We start from the raw sequence: 23,466 nt of genomic DNA on the forward strand, positions 1-23,466 counted from the left end.
ATGATGCTGCCACCACCATGCTTCATGGTGGGGATAATATGTTTGTGATGATGTGCAGTGTTTGGTTTCATACAAACATAGCCTCTAGTCTGATGACCAAAAAGCTCAGTTTTGGTCTCATCAGACCAAAGAACCTTTTTAGAGTTGACTTAAAAGTCTCCAACATAGCTTCTGGAAAGCTTTAGTTGAGATTAAATCTGAGTGTTTTTCAACAGTTTTTTTTTTTTTTGTCTTCATGGTGTAGTTACAGAGAGCAGTACTGATTCACCACAGACTGGCCCTTCCAGAAACAGGTGTCTTTATTCTACAGTCACTTGAGAAACATCCACTGCACTCAGATGATTTCCATTTCATTAATTATGCGACTTTTTGCACCAATTGGCTGCACCTGTGTTCAATTAGGCGAGTCATTTAGAAGGGAGTGAATTCTTACGCAGTCCCATATTTTATCTTTCATACTTTTAAATAACCTACATTACTTTGTAGAAATCTGTTTTCACTTGACAAGAAATAGTTTCAAAGTCTGACTTTTTTTGTAAGTTCTTGTCAAAAAAAAATCCTACTTGAATTGACCATGATTTGATGTTTTAAAAAAAAGAAACAATAGGAGGAAAAGTGAATACTTTTTAAAAAATATGTACTGTGTTCCCAGAAAACAAATACGCATCTTTTCAAAACTCTTAAATTATTCCTTTAATGCTGGAAAATAATCCAAAAGCATGTCCGGCTTGGGTACATCTGAGCCATAAAAAAAGATTGGATAAAACCCTTGTTTAAGATGTTGAGTCACTAAATCACATCTGCGACTGCTCAAGATCAAAGCAAAGAAAGTAGTTAGTCAAAGGTTTAAGTGGTGTAACCCTCCTACCGGGAAGCAGAAACAAAAGGAAATACATTAAAACCAGCCGTCTGGTTTGAAAACCTCAAAGTGAAAGGAAGTGATTTGGGAAAGCAAATCTGATTCAGTTGCAGTTGGAACTACACCTCGAGGTCAGACAGCGTGTTGTTGAACATTTCATGTGACGGGACACCGTAAAATTTTGTGTTGCTTTTGGCAAATGCAGTGCACAGCTATGCGTAATCCAAGATAAGTGATACGCACAAGACAAGGTCATTTGAAAACACGTCTGTAAGAATAACTCCTTGGCTCATTCGGGAGGATGTATGAAACACTGCTGGTATTCTTCAGAGGTACAGGATGTGGAACTGATTAACACAGACCAGCTACACTGATTACACCGGCTGAAAAACAAAAGGCGAGTACGGTTCACTGGTTATTCTCCAATAGACATTCATAGTGTTTTGTGAGAGGACTGCAAAACTTGCTCCTGTCTAATTTGGTTGAATTAATCAGCCATGTCCACATCTATTCCACTCAGAGCAAATGGTGGCTCTGTGAATTACAGGCCCTGATCTAACAGAGGAGGGAGGGGAAGGGAAAGGCGGGTTGAAGGCTAAACGGCTGACGCTCCATGACTTTCATCAACCAAAGACACCATGCACGTGACAGCTGAACAGATCGTTACTGCTGCTACCACCACCACATACTGCACACACACACACACACACACACACACACAATCAGTCTTGTTTTCATCCTTCCAAGTGTCCCAGGAGACCAGATACATGCAGAGTCCCTGGAGGCAGTTTTTGGAGGCGCTCTTCGTTTTGAGGTCGCATCCAATCTGACCTACAGCACTCAACATTACAGTCCCTGAGAGCAGACAGGTGCTGGATGGATTTGGGTTTTTCATGAGCTTTTTGACCTTGGCTTGGCCTAAGAACACATACAGTAGACTGTTACAGAATGAGCTTATTGTTTAGTTCACAGCCTTCCAGCCTCACAACGTATCATCGACGGACCTACACAAGCCACAAGCACTTTTATGCAAACAACAAATAAATAAGGCTATACATGATTTATTCTGCCTTGTGGTAAAATCTTGTACAATTAACTTTTTTTTTTGTTTGTTTAAAGCTATTGTCCTTTGAGATACATTACACAATTCACCAATCTAATTAAGTCTCGGCAACACTGTTAAGTTTGAATAAAAACAAATAAATAAAGAGGCAGTTTTTCGCTCCAAAATTAGCATTTTATTTGGATGGTTGGGGTCAGAGATGTATAATTTGTGTTCCAGTACACATGGTTATCCACAAGGCTTGAATCCAAAAACCTTTTCCAGTCTTAAAGCTGATTCAGTAATTAGTGCCGAGCATGTCCTCCCCTCCCCTCCCCCACCCCCTTTTTGGTACAAATTCAACAGTTGTGCTGACAAGATCACTACTTTTCGATTTTTTTTTAATCAACGTGTTTTTTTTTTTCATGTTTCATACAAAAAACTCTCTTAACTTCTACACATTTAATGTCACCCAGATTTTTATTCTTTTTTTTTCCAACTCCGTAAATAAATTTGGGAAACAACATTTTTTTTTTTCCATTTTTGTTGTCATGAAAAGATAAAAACATGCAAAAAACTTGAATTTGTAGTCCAAATTATACATTTACAAGTTTGGAACTTTTTGCACTTCTTCATATACTACATCAAAAGAAAAGATAAAGAAAAAAACATTATGTACACACATCTTTTTACAGTGAAGCAAAACTTGAAAATATCAGATGGTGACTAAGGCAAATGAAGTGTACATAGATTAGACCAAAACAGTTTTTTGTTGTTTTTTGTAAAATACTACATCACTTCAAAAAAAAGAAAAAAAAAACTGCTACAAAAGTATGATTCATAACTCCCTTTATTTGCAACCAGCTGCATAATTTTAATTTTTTAGTGAGAAATTCTAAAAGTCTAACGTACTGTACAGTGCTGCTCTTAATTGTTTTTCTTTCCATCCAAGCTAACAGATGATCCTTCATTTCTTCATCTTTGTGATTTATTTAAATAATCTTCAACAAACAGGAGCATTGTGTAACCAAAGTAAAATAAAAAGCATGTAGAAGCATACCAGAGTGTAACATACTTTGTTTGAAATCACTCCAAAAGTCAGTACCATTAAAGCCTTGAACATAAAACTAATCATTTAGATCCAAAAAAATGTACAAAAAGGCACATTATATCCCAGTGCTTCTGTACTGTGAAATTCAAGTGTAACTGAGCGCATTCAATACCAACAATCTGAGTGGTGACAGTCCACCAGTGTTCCCTCCCACATCCTCCATAACTGGACCACAGCCTATGCCTAAGCTTTCAACAAGCATATGTATGCGTAGACTACAACAATAAGCCTAGGTTGGTTGTTTTTTTGAAAAAAATTCTGAATCAATGTTTATTTTTTTTTTTCTGTCACAGTTCTATCACTCTCTCAGGGAATATCAGAAGCTGTCCGTGTCCATCAACAGGAAATCTTTCCTTTTCTTCAACATTTTTTTCCTCATCTTTTCATCCTCCAGGGTGTGGCTGTGTGTCCTAGTCGTCGCTCCCGCCGTACATGTCTGCCAGTTTTCTAAAGCGCGGGCCCCAGTCGTTGAGGTAATCGTAGTCCTGGTCGCCCCCGCTGCTGGAGGAGTTGAGGGAGCTTAGGGAGCCAGCTGTGGAGCCGCTGCCCTCGTAGTCGAACACTAGCAGGGAGTCATAGGGAGGAGCAGTGGGGTCATTGTCTGCTGCCTTGAGTCCCTGTACAGAAGGAAATAAAATCACATTTAGATGAGAAGATTAAGCGACATCTGCACACCAACGACGTCTGCAAGGAGTGAGCCACACAAATAGAGCTCCCTCCCACCTGCTCCACACAAACAGGCTAATCCATCCAAAAACCAGTCAGTCGATCTCCCTCCCCATGTTCAGGAAATCAGGTTTTTGTCCCGATTAATCAGGCTCTAATGTTCCTGTGAGTTCCCTCTGTGTCTTAGTTGGGATTCTCCTGATGTTTCCAGGATGCTGGGTTATCCACTGCTTGATCAACAGCCAAGACTGAGCATGACCACTAGCCTCAGATGACTAGAAGCATTTCCCCTTCCCCCACTGACCCCTGTACAAGCACCACCCACCCTCAGCCTCCTCTGCTGTACCTTGCACAGTCAGTACAACTGTGGAGCTGATACTTTGTCATCGATCATCCAAATGGCAATAGCTTTAATATTTCATATGACTCCTGCCTAAACAGTAGAAATAAGCACAGAGCTCAACTGACAGCATGTGTGCGCATGTGTCACGTATGTATGTCTCTATGTGTTATCTTGAGGCTCATGGTGCTAGTGGGGGTGGTTCTATTTTGAAGATTGTGCTTGACATTCCCAGAAATCCTCATAGCGTCATGAGAGGTCCTTATGGATTGTTATTGATTTCCAGCCTCATTCCCTAACGGGACTCAGGAGGCTTGATGGATTGCTAATCTAGGAGTTGAGATGTGCTCTGGCCATGAACCACTTTGGATCCAGGCCTGGTTTCACCCTCTTATCACCACAACTGAGGACAACCAACAAATAATAAATGAATTAAAAGAAGTGGAGCAACATAAAACAGAGAAACGAGACCTCAGCTCATTGGGAACTTGTCAAAGATTTATAGTTTCCTCTATGCTACCATTATACGGCTAAAATGCTTTCAAATAAAAAGATGGATTGAATTAAAGTGCCTAGGCACTTAGTGATTATTTTCCACTTGTTAGCTTTCGCTAAGTATTTGCTCTGGGCTGTAGTGCTGATAATTTTGTGGGAAATATGACAGATGGATCGTTCATTACAATTACAACCATAATCGCTCTGCTGGTTATAGCCTCCTCCATCTACAACCAAAATCCCACTGGCAGTTTCATAAGGTTAGTGAATCACAGAACTCAGCCTTGTAATTTCATTATGATGGAGTCTTCCTCTGGGTTGGAGACAATCACCACTTTTAGTGAAATGGTGAACCGTCATCACTTTGTGGAGTCACTCTGTTCCACAGATAACAAAGACATGTAATCAAACCCACTGCTATCTCTGTTCAAAGACAACCTTGTCGGGGCTGAAATGAGGCACTATGCAAAACAATGAATGAAATCACTTCAGCTTTGTCTCCCTCTGTGGCACTGGTTCCATGTGCAAACAGCAGAGGTCATGTCAAGTTGGTGCTAAAGCATTTAACGTTGCCCCCCACTGTGAGAACAGACCAGGAGTTGACTAACAGACCTTTGTTTGTCCAACTGTGAGGTTAAAGTCCTTATGCTAAACCTACGCCTAATTTTTTGCCTCTCTAATTTAATTAAGAGCCACAAGCTCCCGGGGCATGTATACAATTCAGGATGGAGATCAGACACACTCTCCTCCCTCACCCCACTCTGTCTCCCTGCTCCACTGGCAGATAGCCCTATCAGTTAGGTCAGATTCCAGCTCCATGTACATGCTGAAGCTACCATGACTGAGCTTTAGCAGCAGTCATATTTGGAACTAAAAACAGATCAACACTGCCTGGTTGCAGTCAGTGTTTTCTGGGTCAGGATGCTCGGAAACATCTCAAAGGTCTTGTGAGCATATTCAAATAACAAGCAAAAACAAGTCTGATGAAGGATGGTGTGCACTGTCATGCTGTTCTTTATTGCACAGTGCAAAAAACATACATTTCACTCCGTATCAGCTGTTACGACAAGTGTATTAGATGTATTCATGACTTAACGGTGAGAGAGAAAATGCGTGGTGCCTGGGTAAAGGATCTGAGAGATAGATGTTCGGGGAGCAGAGCTGAAAGAGTAAGTTCTAATCTAAAAACATGGGCGCCATCCAAAAACTAGAGTAGAACTCCATTTGTAATGCTGTGAAACTCTTGTCTGTTGGAGCTTGTGAAAAATATATGACTGCTCTTTTCATTTTACATTCTCCCGTCATGCTGGAGTCAATGATGGCCTCAGGCAAACGGGGGCATTCTGAACAGTGCACTCCGATAGAAAGCCAATGTATTGCTGCTCTCATCTCCTATTTCTACGCTGACACATCTATAACTCTACTTTGGCGGAAAGTGCGGAGAAAAACAATTACATCCAAGTAAGTTAGCATCATGTACTTTTGGGTTTTATATGTGTCTGAGTGAATATATGTGAGATGAGAAAAGTTTCTACTTTCTGCTGGGAAAAGATGAAAACAATTCTAATAAGAATTGATTCAATTTAAAGTATTTTTCTCCGATGACAAGGCACCGCAAAACTCATTGGTGCTCAGTCATATGAATCGCATTGTTGGTTTAGAAATAAGTTTATTATGAGAAAAAACATTCAACTTGGAAATGAAATTCAAGTTGTGCGACAGCACTGAGATCGCACAATTTGATTTCACCACACAACAAAACAATTTTAGTTTTTTCAATAACTGTTGCTGGCTGGTGTTGTTACCTCATTGATGAAGTCTCCGATGTCTCCAGGGTGGGGTGCTGCTGACCTCATGGGGTACTGTGGCTCGGGGTGGAGGGGTCTCTCGTCTAGACGACGGATTCCTACCGGCTTGATGGCATCGGGCTCTATCGTGTCTGGCTGCTGGAGCTGACTCAGGTCGTAATCCTGGGAAACACGTAGACAGATGGGACTTAGCCAAGTAGCGTGACAAGACCCCGAACTGAGTGTGATTATTTAAATAGATAAACACATCCTGTGCTGTAAAGAGGAAGAAGAAGTTCAACTGAGTGGAGGAGAGATTTGAAAGTTAGAATGCAGCGAGGAGAGTTGAGGGAACACGAGGGAAACTTTAATCTTCTTGTCTGTGAAGCACAAGCCCAGGGACAATTTGACACATAAAAAGAGGCAGCACTGAGGGGGTCCAAGCTGAGGACCACATCATACGCTGCAGAGTGTTTGTACTTGTGCGGTGTGCTGCAGGAAGGATGTGCAGGCGACTGTTTTGCTCTAATCAATGCCCAGACACGGGATGGTGGATATGCATAAGCCATTGCTAATCCTATTAACATTACCAAGGCAACCTGAATGGCTCACAGTTTGTGCAAAGTCATGGGCAGGAAGGAGGAGGTGAAAGAGTGAAGACAGAAAAGGAGTTAGGAGAGAGAAAGAAGCTGTGGTGAAGAGCTGAGCAGCTGAGCTGAATGACTGGATGGTATCAGGGTGACAGCAGATATGATAGAGAAAACGCCATTTGAGAATCAGAATGTGTGCCTAATAAGCGTGCATGATGGATTGTCCCTCTTTAAGAGATTTTCGGTAATCCATCCATCTCTAATATCCCCCTTCAAAATTGTCTTTGCTCAGTTGCACATGTACCTACACACACAGAGAGACGCTCCCAGGGAAGGAAAGCTGTAGACGCTCCGATGTAAAAATAAACATGAGAATACACATAAACCCTGGGATGATGCACAAACAACCCAGATATATAAACACTACAAAGCAAACAGGCACTTGGCAAACACTCAACCCTACACTACTAGGTATAATTTCAAAAATGAGACAAATATATTGATTATTTATTAGTAATTTGATTTCATGGGGAATAACAAAAGACCTGAGGCAAGTTGGAAAGAAACAATGGTCATCATACATCATGCAGTAAAGGCATCCATCATCTTTGGTTCATTTCAGTCTGACTCCCGTTTCACCTTGTCTAAGGTCGCACACCGGAGGGGTCAGGGGCTGGTGACAGGAACTGCAACAGAGCCATATAATGGCTGAACTAAGCAGGAAGGTCTAATGACATACCAGCCCCCTTCAGAGAATTGACTCCTCACATGTACACTGGCCTGGTGAAATGGCTGCCCCTGGCACTCATGACCCACATTCAAACACGCAAGACTGAACATTGCTAAGCCTTAGACACTTTATCTGCTGTGAGACATAGCTGAGCAATTTAAAATGGAACAGAGTTTATCATTATGCCAATGGAGAAGTCTAAACCATCCCCTAAAATGCAGGGTGAAGCTTAGTGAACATCTTGGTATATTTTAATAAGTCTGGTCAGCGTTCAAAATTGCAATAATGACATTATAGACATCAGTTCTTGTGCAGAGCTGTGGGAAAGTGCATTTTCCGCTATACCTTTAAATAAGGTAATTCAGATCATCTGGCTAAACTGTTGCCTTGTATACAATATGCCTGAAAAAATAGTTCAATATTTTGGAAAACAGAGTATTCACTTTCTTGCTGTGAATTAGGTACGAAGATTGATGTTATATCTGTTCATACAAATAAAGGCTGGAGCCAGCCGCCGGTTATGTTAGCATGCAGCCTAGACACCGAGCTGCTGATGTTTCCCTTTTTTTTAGAGGTTAAGTTTCAATTATTACAATATAGACATGAGCACAGTATTCTCATCTAGCACTAGGGGAGAAAATAAATAAGCCTATTTCCTATATTCTGTAAGTACTCCAAAACACTTAATGTAGTTTTAGCAATTACTTCCTTTTGTAAAATATTACAAAAAATCAAATAATGGCAAAAATCTCAAAAAGCAATGTAATAATAGTAAGTTTGAGTTATCCTTTAAGTGATGTTATAGTTCTGCTGACACAGTGAACTTCTTTTTATCTGTGGTGACAAAAACATGCAGCACTTATTCTATCTACAAAACCAGGTCAGATTTGTTATTTTATTCACTGTATCAAATTGAAAAATAAATATAAACTTTTTTCCAAAGCCACACTGTCGAAGGTTAATGTGAATCAAATTATTTTGAGGTCATCTGAGGAAGCAGATGACTCATCTCAGTCTTACATTTTATTTTCACCTGAGAACCTGTGCACAGCAACTTCAGAATTTGCTATTATTTCTGCATTATTTTTTCCATGTCCAGGTAGCGCGGCCTGATCAGCTGTCTGCTTTTGATGAAATGAGTACTTCACAAACCAATACAAACCCAAGCAATGGCAGCAACAGCTAAAATCATATACTCTGAGAGCACCCAATAGTCTGACACTTCAATTTCCTCCCCAGCGGGAGATAGGGAGAACAGAGGTGGGCATTATTAAGACCACATCGCTGGGAAACTCAGGTCCATTTTTTACCCAACACGATTCCGCAGACAAGACCATTTTCTCCTGGCGGCCTGCCCTTCTCTGCGCCACTCAAAATGGAAGCTTGTTTTCCCTCAATAAATCGCTGCACCCGCTCGTTTCCCTTTGAGTTGTGTTATATCATGCAACAGTTTCCTTTTCAACATGTTCTAGTCCACAGGTTTGTACATTTTGTGTGCAAAACTGGGGATGTGAATACACAAGTGAGTGCGCTCCCTCCTGCCTAATCATTGGCAGATGTGTAATGGCTTTCCAGTCATATTGTTACCTTAGACAGGGTTACATTATTGTGCCACAGCAGATGTCTGTCTCTAAATGACATCAGCTTACCAATTACCAGTCTCCGAGGCTAATTTGGCACTGCGCTGGGTCAGACTGGGGTCTCCCGCACATTTCTGCTGTACCTAAGCCACCGAAGCACTTCAGCCAGCAGCAAGAAAATAGCCCATTTGGTGTATTACTGCCTTTTTATGAAATGATTCCGTTCTGCTAACAAGGGGTTATTAGGACAATTGAATTTGTGTCTGTGTGCGCCTGATCAGTGCAGGAGGATACAGAGATGTGACTTTATTGGTGCCTGTGGCACTGCATTTCTGTTGTGTATGTGTGTGCTCGGGTTGTGGAGCGGGAAACAGTTCCAGTTGAGGAAACGTTTCCAATATTTCCAGAACCGATTGGAAGAAAATGTGTTTGCCTTATTGATTCCAGCTTTCGATTCCCAGCTCCCCTCTTGGAAAAAAATACTATTTCAAATTTACAATTAAAAGTGTCTTACTCCTCATTGTGAATGACTGAGAAGTGTATACTGGAGCAGCATAACAAAGGGACTTACACTATAAAGAAGCACTGGGACTGTATGTATTCCTGCAGACAGAATCTAGGTGGTCCTCTTTGTCGTCATACTGCTTCAGCTATACAGAAACTGCTTCTGCGCTGCATAGATGTGACCTGAATATTCTTCCCCAACAAAGACCACACACCCACCTTCTGTCACCCTTTCAAAGGCCCCATCCAGCTTCATGTGTTTGGCTGGGTGTTCTTTCACATGTTTTATACTAGTACAAATATGAGACATACATTTCTCTACAAAAACGAAAGAAAAAAGGTTTTCTGATAGAAACATGCATACATACATCTAGTCAAAAGTGCAGTATCTTTATCTAAACAAAATACACTGCAAAATATTTCAAGATATATCAGAAACAATCTAATGAAACAATTTTAAAAAACAGACCCAGTTTCTGTACTTGAGTACAGTTTTTGATACCCTGTTATAGATACATTTCAGCCCATAACAAATAAAGTGTGAAGATCTGATACCCAGCACTGATTATGTGTGGAAGCTATTTGGTTATTAAAATTAATTTTTTTTTTTAACTTGTAAGTTAAGTCTCTCCTCCACTCAGTTGAACTTCTTCCTTGTAAGGTGAAACTTGTCAGTGTTGCTAAGATGTGTTAGTGTTATCTGTGACTTTACTATGTAGGTAAAATGCAGAAAAAATACTGTCAAATCTTTGGTATTTTTTCATTACTGAAAATATTCATGTCTAATTAGTATAGATATACTAATTTAACATTAACAATTCGGAATCCAATCACTGACTTGTGCTCAAAGTTCGCCACCTGCTCAAAGCCAATGAGAAGAGCACAGATGAAGCAGTGTAAACAAAAATAAAAGGTGTTTTTCTTATGTGGTTAATGATCGAGCTAATGTAGGACAGCACCTATAATAAGATCGGATGTAGAACACCAGACTTGTTAAAAAGTGTGTTTACCACATGGTTCTTACCTGATCCTCCTCTCCTCCCCCTTCTTCATCATACTTGAGGATGTTGTCTCTCACATCATCCTCAGGATCGATAAGGAGCTGCTTGGCCTGACGCTCTTTATCTCGGCGCTTCATCCACACTACAAACATCAGCACGAGAACTAGCAGACAGACAGATGGAGAGAAAGATCTCATATTACAAAAAATAATAACTTGCATATTTTCATTCAAATGTAATCGGATCCGATGCTTTAGAGCTTGGATGCGGGCCCGATCAAGGCTATCTTTTTGGTAATCCTACAGTAATCTAGTGATATCTCGGATAATGTTTAGCTGTCTTTATAATCCCTGTGTGCATTCGTGTGATGTGCTGTTTGAGAGAGGCACTGAGACACTCACTGAGGAGGATGATGATGCAGAGGAGGATGGATATGATGGCGCCTGTTCCCAGACCGGCAGCCATGATGTGCTGCTGGTCCGTGCAGTCTCCATTGATGTCGCACTGGCACACTTTAATCCGCAAGTAGGAGGTGTTGGACATGGGCAAGTTGCCTGAGTCTGTGATTATGATGGGGATCTCATAGATACCACTTTCAAGGAAACCAATCTTCAGGCTCACCTGAGCATAGTCACCTAAGAGATGGAGAGGAGAAAAGACAGAGAGAGAGACTGATCCATGATGGCTCTGTGTCAGAGGAAATACATTTTAAGTGCTGAGTGTGGAGATTAAGTAACTCAGTGTGTTTAAATATAAAATAACATAATGTTTCTTTAGCAAAGAAGTCTTTCTGAGGGGATTAAATCCAAACACTGAATAATCGTTTGTAGAGACTGTGTTCACAGCATGATTACATTCCTATTACCACAAATATGCAGCATAAATTCCTACCTGGAAGTTGCATCAGCATATCTAATCCAAAACATGGTCAGGATTTGGATTTGGAGCTTAGAAATCTACTGAATACCTTTTGATAATGCTGCTTAGGCTGAATTCCCAGCTGCGATAATCCAAATGCCATTATCCTATTAAGATATATTCACTGCATTTCAACTCACACTATCTAACAGCTAACACACAACAAATGAGTTTTTGCTCTCATGTTTTTGTTTTAAATTAGCATAAACAATTAATGAGTGTTTGGTCAGGTTAATATATTATTGTGCTGTCGGTTCCAGCTCTGACACCTCAGCAGAGAGCTGTTTACACACATTTCATGAGTGCTGCTCAGAAGGCTCACGGATCAAAGTGTTCAACTTTAATTACTAGACAGCAAACCACTGAATGTTACCCATATTGTTTGACATTTTACGGTTTTTTCATTAATTATTAAATGCCACAGATTTTAAAAGAGAGACAGTTCATCTTGTGTTCTTTCATTCGACAGGAACAAACACAATCATAGGTGAAGGCCAAAAAGCTGAATTGTCTTTGACATATCTTGGCAACAGCAAAATGAGGATTAGATTAGTTTTATTTCATTAGCACGGGGTTTTGATACAGCACAAATGGCCAAATATGAACATAACTAGGTTTATTAATGTGAAATTGTGTAACTATTTCCCGTATCTTACCACTAATTCTTGTTATGGTCCAGTTTCTCCGAACATCAGAAGGCCTATGGGCTAACTCGAAGGCAAATGGCCCAGCATTGGGGTTCAAGTCTCCATCGAGGGCTGTGATGTTGATGGCATTTGGCTCTGGCTTTTCGCATATCTCCGCCTCCTGAGGGAACACCTTGGGTGCGTTGTCATTGATATCCAGCAGGAAGATCTGGAGAGTGCCTGTGCCACTTGCTGGGGGCACACCTGTATGGGCCATAAAATGACACACATATGCACTCAGCACATACATATTTATGAGAAAAGTAAATTCTTAAAATGTATATATGGAAAGGAATATATACTATTGAAATGCCATCTCTCATTTTGCAATCATTATACAGTCGACAGAGAAAAGTAAAGTATGAAGTTTATTCTCTGGGTCTCATGCTATAATAAGACACTCTAAACAGCTATTTACTCTAGTGGGAGAAGACCCATACAAACTGCATACTGATCTGAGAATCTAATCTCAAGTGAGGAGGTAGACAGAAAGAGTTGGATATCAGAACATTTGGTGTGTGTGCGTTTGTGTGTGTGTGGCTGAAGAACGTCTTCCTGACGAACGACACGGGATGGGAATACTAAAGCAGACAAACAGAGCCCACTGTCGCTTCTCTCAGGCTCCTCTATGTATTCACTCAGCTAAGAGACTTTTTTGTCATTCAGGCCACGCTCAAAGGAGCTAGTCATCCAATCCTGACCCATTAATGCTGAGAAACCTCTTTATTGGTAGAGTTTTTAAGCCTATTGGCCTAAGCTATGCTCCATAGAACAGGGTAAACCTGAACAGAGGTAAATCCCACTAGTGCAGGGAAGAGGTGAATACATCCACATGCTGGATGGTTCTGGGATTGCTAGCACATTAACCTTCAACTAAAGTGGTCAGTGTTCCAGACATGCCAAGTGCCTGGTACAAGGTTGACCTTCAGGCATGGCGGACAGCTTTGTGGTTGTACCTAAGATAGATTTCGTGACAGATACGGTGCATTATGTGAACTCGTTTCAGGTGAAAACCATACCAGAGGTAGTCAAAGTGATGCTAGGTGAAAGATTGAACTTCGAGAGGTAGGCTACATTAGGGATCCGCTCGGCTTCCTTTTGAAAAGGGAGCATTATCTCCTCCTGAATGCTTTAACAATAATGGCCTGGAACAGAGTGCTTGTGTAACAGCCGGGCTAAAACACCAAGACCATGTAACTGGTGCATCACAGAAGCTCAACAAGGTAGTTTTGGACACTGCAGTACCACTTGAATGGTTACATACCGCTATCAGAAGCCAGGAATGTTGCATTGTACAAACTGTTCTTCACAAAGGGTGACTCTCTGTCCAAAACGGCAGTTGTTGTGATTCGGCCAGTGTTGGGATCAATCCTTAGCCAGTTGGCTGGATCCGAAAGTTTGGAGTATCTGAGACAAAAAAAACCCCAAGTGATTTACACAGTGATTCAGAATTTCTGCAAGTTCTCCTGTAAAAGTACAGAGAAAGTCAAAAAAGCATTTTTTTTCTGCAAAGAAAGATCTTTGCCTTCATTTCAAGTATGGCATTTCTTTATTCCAAGTGTTTTTTTATGTTTTTATTTGTGTACACTGAATAAATATTTTAGACTCAATGCATTTTACATAATTATTCTAACTTTTGAGAGCAGCCTCACAGGGGAGACCAAACTGGCTTGTTGTTATCAGTAGCTCAAACTAATTTGTAGGACAAACCATGGAATTACAAAGCTAGCATATTTTTCATGGACTGTTTTCAGGCAGATAAACACTTCCATGGCCAAAGAGCTGTGATGAAGAGGGAAAAAAAAATAAGGCTTGTTCAAGAATGAGATGCAGACATACTGGCTGCTTAGTGTTATTTAAACAGAACTAATGGAGAGAGTAACTACAGTGAACAGTGAACCCATATCACTCCATTTCACTCTACATAGTAGAGAGTACTATTTATATTATAGATACTAGATTCAATTTATTTACATGTACTGCATTTTTAAAGAGATAACAGATGTAAGAAATTCAGGGAACTTTAAGCTTGGAATAATTACTAATAGTTTCGCATCTGTTAACTGGACTTGATTCCATTGAGGGTGATTAAATCAGACAGTTTCCAAACTCTTCTTTTTACTGGAAAATCTACCTGATGGTTTGCTGCATGAAGCGATCAGGGTCTTGTGCAGTGAAGGTGGTGAGGGTTGTCTCGGGGATCATCCCCTCTTCCAGTTTAATGAGTTTGGGGTTGGGTTCGAAGTAGGGACTCTCGTTGACATCTATCACTCTGATGGAGACAGTGGCAGTGGACTGTCGGGGAGAGTGGATGCCTCTGGCCAGCGGAACCTCGTTTCTCGCTTCCACTGTCAGCACGTATGTCCTACTGATTTCATAGTCAATAGGCTGAAAAGCAGTAAGAGTACAAAGAGAGTGAATCACACGTACAAATGCAGTAGAAATTAAATCATACATTGTTTGTCCTTGTCACACTGATTAGAGACTAACTCAAGGAATTGAAGCCTTTTTTCTTCTTCTTGCCTGAAAAATGTTACCAAGTAAACTCGTAGTAGACAGTGGGATAAGATAAAGAGACTGAATCCTGTTGTGTTCAAGGATGCACAATAGCAAGGGAGCTGGTGTAAGATCTGTGCAAGCAGTCTATTCAGTTTGAAATGTGCCTAAATTTCAATGTTTTAAGTTTTTATTATGTATTAATTACTTGGATTTAGACCAAATTCCAGCTAGAAATTTCCATGCTTTAAACAACTGAACTGGATAGTAGGATTATCAATTTGTCCTTCTTATTAAAAGGAGCAATATTTAAAACATCCTCACTTCTATCAAACTCAGCGTACTTAAAATAGTTTCTGCAACATTATAAAAAATACACTCACAGAATATTCTGCCAGACTATAATGCAGAGCTGACCACCACCAAAACCTTTCAGTATAGCTTACATACACGCACACATGCATACATACATATACTATGCATCTCCAAGGAAATAAAGGGTAGAGTTTGAAGAGGAGGCCTTACCTTGACAACCGTTACCAGGCCCTCGTTAGTGGTTGGATCAGTGGGCACAGAGAACCTGCCGGTGGGGTCGCCCCCAGTGATTTTGTAGACAGCATTCCATGCTGGCGTGTTGGGCTGGTCCTTGTCAGTCACCGTCAGGTTGGCCACAATGACATTCACGCGGTTCTCAGGCACCTCGCCGAAAAACTACATGAATAAACCATGAATGCACAGAACAGCGAGCTGTTAGTGATACTGCTGTGGCAGCAAAAAATAAACCAAGCCCAGCTTCAAACAGCACAGCAGGACCAATCTCGGGTAAATAGACATCTAAGGTAACTTATCATGTCATCATGGTCATCTCATTCCCTGTGCACCCCTGATAGCACAACAGTAGCATTACAAATTTCAGTGATTCGCGAGCACCAGTAAGTGCCTCTTTCACTCGGGCAGACATCCCCGTAGTTGCATGTGTCAACATTTGGAGGGGGATATAACACTTTACGCACGGCTGGCGACTTGTATATCTGTATGGCTTCAGTAATGCAGGGCAAGCAGAACTAGGTAAGTGAGCAGAACTGACGGTTGACTGCATATATCCACAGTGGGGAGTGAAATGGTGGTCCTTGTGGTGCTTTTCATACGCTGACCTTAAAATGTTGGCACCTCAGATATGAGCTTGTTTCTTACCGTCTCAGCAGTAAACTCTGGCGGGTTGTCATTAATGTCAGTGACTCTGATGACAGCAGTAGCTGTGTTGGAGAGGCCGTACATGGGGTTGCCCTCCATGTCAGTGGCCTGGATGATCAACGTATACTGGGGCACTTTCTAGTGGGGCAGAAAAGAGAGATATGGGGATAGTTGTTGAACCAACAAAAAAAACCAAACCAAAAAAACAACAGTGACTTAAAAGCTTCATGAAGACTGGTACTGAATTGTGGTAAACTTCACAACAGTCACTGGTAGGATGGTAACACATTGTACATCAGTGTTAATGTGCTCAGCTAAAATGAAACAAATATGAACTGCTTAATTGTGATTACTAACGTTAGGCTTTTCTATAAATCATATTTTTCCCTACGGGGTGATGTGTGTTTGTGTGTGCATGTGTGAAAAGTACACCTCTGCTATGAACACTATTATGAAGCTAACAAATGACTCTTTTCACATTAAAAACCACTCAGGTGATGGACCAGTTGCTAGGTAATGAGAGTCGGGCAAATTACTTTCATGGTGGCAACTGGCGGACATAAAACGGTGGCCCCAGGGCGAAAGTGATTGAGCAGCCACCTCAGCCAGATTGCCCTCACTAGAATTGCACCAACTGGCTCCAGCTGTATATATTATTTTATTTATTTTCTCAAACAGTCATGCAATTCCAATTAAATGAAAGAGTGACAAAATTTACAGCATGGTAAATAAAGAGAAAGAAGATGCAAGTAAAGCTTCTGCTTTAGAGAAAGAAAAGCCAGAGAAGAGGGGCGCGAATGACGGAAGAGAAACATTTAGCTGTTCAGTGATGCACGCTGCCTCCTTGTAAGAGTAAATAAGTGTGAAACAGTCCACTTCTACTTCTCATTTAGTTGGTAATAAGCAAAATTCACTTTGGCTCATTAGTTCTCAGACAGTCTGGATATTAGCGGCAATACTCAAGCTGTGTTTTGTCACCGTATTTTTAAAAACACAGCCCATTTATGTAAACATGGAAAGTGATATGTTGATATATATCTTGAGCAAGAAGCAAATGCAAGATGAAGAATAATTAATATAATGGATGGCCTTGCTAATGAAAGTCTCACTTAAATGCAGATGTAATATATCTATTTAGTTCACATTCATTAACATTGGTAATGACAGAGTCTATCTGGAGTGGCAACAGTAATTAGGTGTATTCGATGAGTAAAAAAACCTAAGTAGGAGAAGGTAAAGAAAAAAGTGATGGCGAAGAAAAAATCTGAATGGGAGTAAAGTGTTGAATACCTCTCTGTCCAGGCCAGCTGCCACTGTAATGATGCCTCCCGTTTTATTGTTGATGGTGAACATATTGGAGGTCGGACTCTCGGGATTCTGAGACAAGATCTTGTAACGTAGCATCCCATTAGCTGTTTTGGGGTCATCTTTGTCAACAGAAGTTACTGTCATAACAAATGTTCCTGTGGGAAAGAAAGTAGGAGGCAGAATGCCAATATTTTCACATCATCTCTCTATTTCATTTTTTACTTGCAATCTAAAGGCATTAACAGTTGAGAGAATAGTGCTACACTGAATGCTACTAGATTTACAGCTTTGTAATATATTCAAACATTTTTTTCTTCTTTTTTTTTTTATGACCTCAGAAAACTACTGATGGCTGTTAACAAAGTGGCCACCCCAGGAATGCCATCAATGCTGTTTGATCTGCTAAAACTATGGCAGCAAGCGGCGCTGGAGGCTCAGACAACAACCAATACGTCTCATGTAGTATACTACCTGGCTTGGAACCCTCTGGAACAGTGCCATTCCAGATCTGATGAGTGAACTCGGGCCTGTTGTCATTCATGTCGATCACATTGATCACAATATCAATAGGGTTTTCTACTTGGTTGCCATTCAGGTCTACTGCATGGGCTCTCAGCTGGAAGAAAACACAAACACATCTGGGCTGTACAACTGTTCAAGCAGGGGCTACGCTCACCTGTGCAAACAATATACTGAGACACACCATAAACAACGTTCTCCATTAAACTTTTGGATAACATCCTTCTCTAGAAATCTTTTGTATAGGAAGAGAACAGTTCAGAAAATTCCTTTTATTCAGACCACCAAGATAAGGAGAGGGATTGTGTTGCTTTCCCCACTTCTAGCTCTGCATGTACATGGCAAAAGATAGACAATGACTACATTTTGTCAGCTTCTGCCACAGAATAGTCAGTAAGACTGGCACTGTAGCTGCATATTTATGGATGTCTCTTGAAGCAGAGACATACTGGTTTAATTCATCTCATATTTATACTGTTGCTAACTTCGGGTTAGCACAGGTTCACTTTTGTTTTACAAGAACAAGTCTGATGTACTGCATCGTTTTGCACTTCAAGTGCATTTTTCCCTCCACGCATATGACTGTAAGATTCATGCCTGACACAGGATTTCAATTCACTGATATATACCATTCATGCTCTTGAATAAATGTAGTTGCTACAGCGTATAATGAAATCTACAGGCTATGTGTATGGTTTACATCATATGCCCTTATATGGTTGCCTTAGAGTGTAGTGTAAAAGCAAATTCTCTTTATAGTTTATCATTTGTTCACATGTTAATCATCCATACATAATCATTTTTGTATGCATTCATGTATCCCCTAGTAACTGCTATGTACTTGGATTAAGATTCATTCTTTTGGCCTCAGCATTAATCCCAGTTTATCCATGACAGTAGTTCGAATGTAAACTAATCAACAAACTACATGATACAGTATCAAGTGCCTACAGTAAAATAAAAATTACAGGTAATCAAGAGAAATGGGCAAACTCACAAATTAGGGACACACACAACTAAAATAAAAATGAAGCTGCTCCTGTACTGCCCTTGAGTTTACATTCTCCACATACAGCTTAACCTGCAAGGATGTTTGTAAAGGTCTTTTTTGGTAAAAGTCTTTTGTGACCTCCTGCGATATCTTGAATAGATTCAATTTGATGAATATGATGAAGCAAGTAATTCCGTTTGAACTACAATTCGCTTGATGTGCTCCAGTTGGTGTTGAAGCACATCATTTAAAAACTATTTTAATATAATGGAAAAACCACAAATGAATAAAGCAGCCTTAAACTGCAGCTGGAGGTTACCTTAATGTATCTAACACACACTCATTTCACTCAAAATCCTTTAAATTCTCAGACGGATCAGTCAGATTTCCTGGGAGACCCCATGTCTTTATTGAGTCTGAGGAGACTGTTTAGGCTGCACGTGACCCTTGATCACATGCCAACTGGCAGGAATGTACAGCACTGCCAGAGAGAACACATTCCTCTTGATAAAGCAGAGCAGAAAAACATTTTCAAATCACAAAGAAATCATTATAGGGTAACTATTGTGTCTGACTTACGTGAAAGTTGGGGATGTGCTCTCGATCCAGGGGTTTGTTGACAGATAGCTCTCCAGAAATTGGGTCAATGATGAAGATTCCAGTGGGAGGCTGGTCAGCACCAGGGCCTGTCACACTGTATCTCAGGGACCGGTTTTTGTCATGATCAGATCGGATCTGTGGGCGTAAAGATTTATTAATAATAAATCTGAAACATGACTAACCACTGTCTGATTGATATTGGGTAATTCATAGACTTCAATAATTTGTTAACAAACTACTTTCAGAAAGAAAGACTTAACATAAAAAAAATAAGGATGTTTAGAAATCCCAATTTTACACAGAAATTTTCAATACTTAATAATTCTAATCATAATACTGGCATACATATACACATGTACAGAGAAAATGCATATCAGTGGTTATCCCAGCCTAGTTGGCAGATATATCCATTACAAAACACTAAATAAATAAATCCAACATTTGAGAAGCTATACTAAGTAAATCTATATTGTAATATATATTACTTTTGCTAATAACTGACTGCGAGTTACATATTGACTAATCATTTCAGCACCAATCACAGTATTGGTTTAAAAATAGGTTGCAGTGTGAGTAAAAGTGTGCATATAATGAGTGTCTACATTGTATTGAAGTTCTGTCTTGGCTGGGCTGTCTATCCTGTTTACTGTGTAAGCTGAGACACTCTGTGCCTACCCCCTTGATTCTTTCTGTGCAAACAGAGTATTTCTTCTTCCTGATATCACAGACTAAAGCTGAGAATCATCCCTTCAAATATGGCTGGATTAAAAATAAAACATACATATAGCATATACCGGATTCTGCAAGGAAATAATTTTAACATGTTGAAAAAGAATCTACTTCATAGCAGTCCAAGCATCACTTGTGTCTTGTCAGCCACCTGGATCTCGCCTTGACCAGAGAATTATTGTAAATTAATAGGCTTGCTTCTGTCCTTGAGCCATGAAAAAAAAGAGTTAATATCTCAACAGTCAACAGAGGAACAATTACACTGGAGAGGACTTCAGATTTCTCTCTGTTTCTAAATAATGGCAGGTTACACTAGTACAGACTGCCCCCTGAAACAAAAAATAAATAATACAGAGGACGAAAAAGCCCTGACCTTTAGCTAAGCGCTGTAAATATGAAGCATTTAGTTGAAGGAATAGGTTTCATGTCTGTGACCCTCTGAGTAGGAGCTCAGGGCAAGGGAGAGCCTACAAGGTTGTCATATCAGGCAAAAAGCATTTTCTCTGAAGCTGGAAGACTGGTGTCGGTGTATACGCATGTGCTATGTGCTAGGGTGAAGAACATTACCCGGACAAGCTCTTGAGGGAATGGGCCTCGTGAGTTCTCTGGGACATTGATTGGGGGGATGACCCAGTCTCTCTTCATGCGTTTCAGTTGGCTGTCCGTGTTTCGTGATGGAAATGCTATTTCCTTTACATCCTTAGACATGACTGGAGGTACAGCATCTTCCTGGACCTGACAAAAGAAAATGATTTGGTGATCACATCTATGAAGTCAAGTAGGAGTGCATACATTTTCATTCATGCTAGCAGGAAGGCTCTATATATGGTAGTGCTGCTCCATAGGTCGCTACACCACCGACTGAAATATGTGAACAACTATGTCACAGATCGCCATGAAATTTAGCACAAACACTCCTGCATGTTGGGTTCCTGCTGTAATGCCTGGTGAACCTCTGACTTTACCTCTAACACCACCATTTATGATTTGTCGTCTGAACAGCTATTGGATTAGACAAAATTTGATACACACGTGCTCCCTTTAGTATGAACTGTAATGGTTTTGGTGATTCCTTCGCTTTGGTCAAACTCTTGTCAAGACTGAAACTTTGTCCAATACTTGCTAAACAAATGACATGTCATAACAGTTGTCATGTGATTTGTTTTATGGATTTATACCGATAGCCACGGGATATAAACCACCTTCCTAATATTGTGTAGATCCACCTCTTGCCACCAAAACAGGTCTGACTTGCTGAGCAACAGACACGTGACCTCTAGGGATGTGTGGCACTGGAACATTGGCAACTGCTCCTTTGAGTCCTGTATGTTGTGGACTAAGACACTGATGCTTGATCGGACTGGGATCATTTGGATGCAAGGTCAACGCCTTGGCCTTCTTTGAGTCATTCATCAATGTTTAGGTGGGTGGTACGTGTCAAAGTAACATACATGCCAGGTTTCCCAGCAGAACATTGCATGTCTTAAGATGATCAATGTTATTCACTTCACAAGTCAAGAAATTACTGTGATACTAAAAGAAAAGACTGCCATTTTCTACACAAGCTAACAATATCTTATAAATGTAATTTAATACATAGTCTGTGCTCAAACAAGCAATCCCTTCTGTTATGACTTTCTTTCTTAAAATATACACAATACAACATCTGATGTCATGCCTTGGAACTCCCGCGTATCACTGTTGTGGCAACCATACACCTCCAGTCCTGGTTTGTTTTAAATGGCAGACCTCTTCTTATGTCCTGATAAAATGCACCCACACAGATAGACCGGCTTCCATAATGGATCTGCCATCCTCCCTCGGCTGTAATGAACGAGATTTGAAACAAAGGAGGATGGTACCTGAAAGCCAGACACTAAACACACAGATGGCTCAAATTGCCTATGCTGCTCCAGAGACTGAGGAGACTGAAGTAGTGCCAGAGAAAGTTAAAATAACCTTGAACAAAACAAGGCAGGAAGGAAAACAGAAAAACAATATGTAAAATCCGTCAATGTCAATACATGTTAGTTGGGATTTTAATGAAACTGCTACGTCCCTTGAAGTATCATCCCAACTGTTGTCTCTAAGTATTTGAATGTTGTGAGGTTGTGAGGTAGTCAAGTCCTGCAAACTACTTTAAAGTGCCTTATGCAAACACAGAAATTAATTACCACTTTCTCACCTTATAACATGACCCATATCCCAGACTCCCCCTCCTTTAACATCTGGGGAGCTGTCGCAGAGCTTCCACTAATCATGTTTGAAATCCGATTATACTGCTTTCACACATTGGAAATGCAGAGAGGCAAGCGGACAGATAGTGAAGGAGCATGCTTCAGAAATATCTATTACCCTATTAAAATGGGTGCGAGTGAGCGCAGTAATTATTTGCAACTTGCGTCTGGAATGATGAATGGCATGGTGGGTTTGTTCAGCCCAATACAAATCTATCTCTGGTACGTTGGAGGTCTGCACCCATCCACACTCTGCGAACCCTCTCCATCTTCTGACTAGAACTCTACTTCAGAGTCCAGAAGAGTGCTCGTCTGAGTGATGGCCTCAGTGTTTTTGAGTTTGTGAGAAGGATTTCATATGTGTACATTTGTCCTTTCAGAAAAATTATGCCTTCCAGATCCAGAATGTTTTCTCCTCATGGACTGCGGCGGAGCTGAGGTTCTAATGGAGGTAGAGATAGCGGGCAAGTACACACTCACGTTAATGAGGATATTGTTTGGTTGTCATTGATTAAAATGTTTCCCAAGGCTGGGGCATTCATGGCACTAATAAAAAAAATTAATCGCTGATGTGATTAAGAGATGCGTGATGATTCATGACAATAATTGTGCTGGGGGAAGATAACCGCTCATGACCTCATAAACGTGCTGGATATGGGAAAGTCAATCCCTGATTTCATTACGAACAGTCAGGGCAAATCCAACAGCTCTCAGCAGATATAAATCTGAATATAGCTACTGATAAAACAGTTGATATTTTTTACACATGTGAGATACATATTTTTTTCAGACTTATATTGTTCAAAACTGGAAAGTCTACGTTATGCTGACTGTGATAAGTATATACTCACCTTTGACCAACCAACAACAGTGAGTAATGGTATCATTAAAATCACATATACCTGCAGGAATCCCTATAGTAAATGGCTGTCAGTGGCCAAAGATGGGTGTTTTGAAAAGCCATGAAATCATTACCTACTACGAGTTTAATTTTGTCTGAGCAGACTCCTGTGCCTCAAGCACTGACAGTAACAACACATAACTGCCAGTATTAACTTTTAATCTGCACCCACATAAAATGTG

General features: G+C 40.4%; 1 protein-coding gene across 1 annotated transcript in view; it reads right to left on the reverse strand.

Annotated features, from left to right (window-relative positions):
• Window positions 1-2,074: 2,074 nt before the first annotated feature.
• The window catches only part of cdh2 (cadherin 2, type 1, N-cadherin (neuronal)), a 58,222-nt gene continuing 36,830 nt past the window's right edge, over window positions 2,075-23,466 (reverse strand). Inside the window, exons 4-16 of the mRNA XM_023286043.3 lie at window positions 20,714-20,881; window positions 19,397-19,552; window positions 17,779-17,923; window positions 17,290-17,462; window positions 16,000-16,137; window positions 15,331-15,516; window positions 14,444-14,697; window positions 13,574-13,716; window positions 12,280-12,513; window positions 11,107-11,340; window positions 10,729-10,868; window positions 6,319-6,483; window positions 2,075-3,629 (exon numbers count right to left, since the gene is read on the reverse strand). Of these exons, the coding sequence (XP_023141811.2) occupies window positions 3,423-3,629; window positions 6,319-6,483; window positions 10,729-10,868; window positions 11,107-11,340; window positions 12,280-12,513; window positions 13,574-13,716; window positions 14,444-14,697; window positions 15,331-15,516; window positions 16,000-16,137; window positions 17,290-17,462; window positions 17,779-17,923; window positions 19,397-19,552; window positions 20,714-20,881 (2,343 nt within the window). The 3' untranslated portion in view covers window positions 2,075-3,422. The remainder of the gene's footprint in view (window positions 3,630-6,318; window positions 6,484-10,728; window positions 10,869-11,106; window positions 11,341-12,279; window positions 12,514-13,573; window positions 13,717-14,443; window positions 14,698-15,330; window positions 15,517-15,999; window positions 16,138-17,289; window positions 17,463-17,778; window positions 17,924-19,396; window positions 19,553-20,713; window positions 20,882-23,466) is intronic.

This window comes from Amphiprion ocellaris, chromosome 10 (assembly GCF_022539595.1).
Source record: "Amphiprion ocellaris isolate individual 3 ecotype Okinawa chromosome 10, ASM2253959v1, whole genome shotgun sequence".
In the NCBI taxonomy this organism is placed as follows: Eukaryota; Metazoa; Chordata; class Actinopteri; family Pomacentridae; genus Amphiprion; species Amphiprion ocellaris.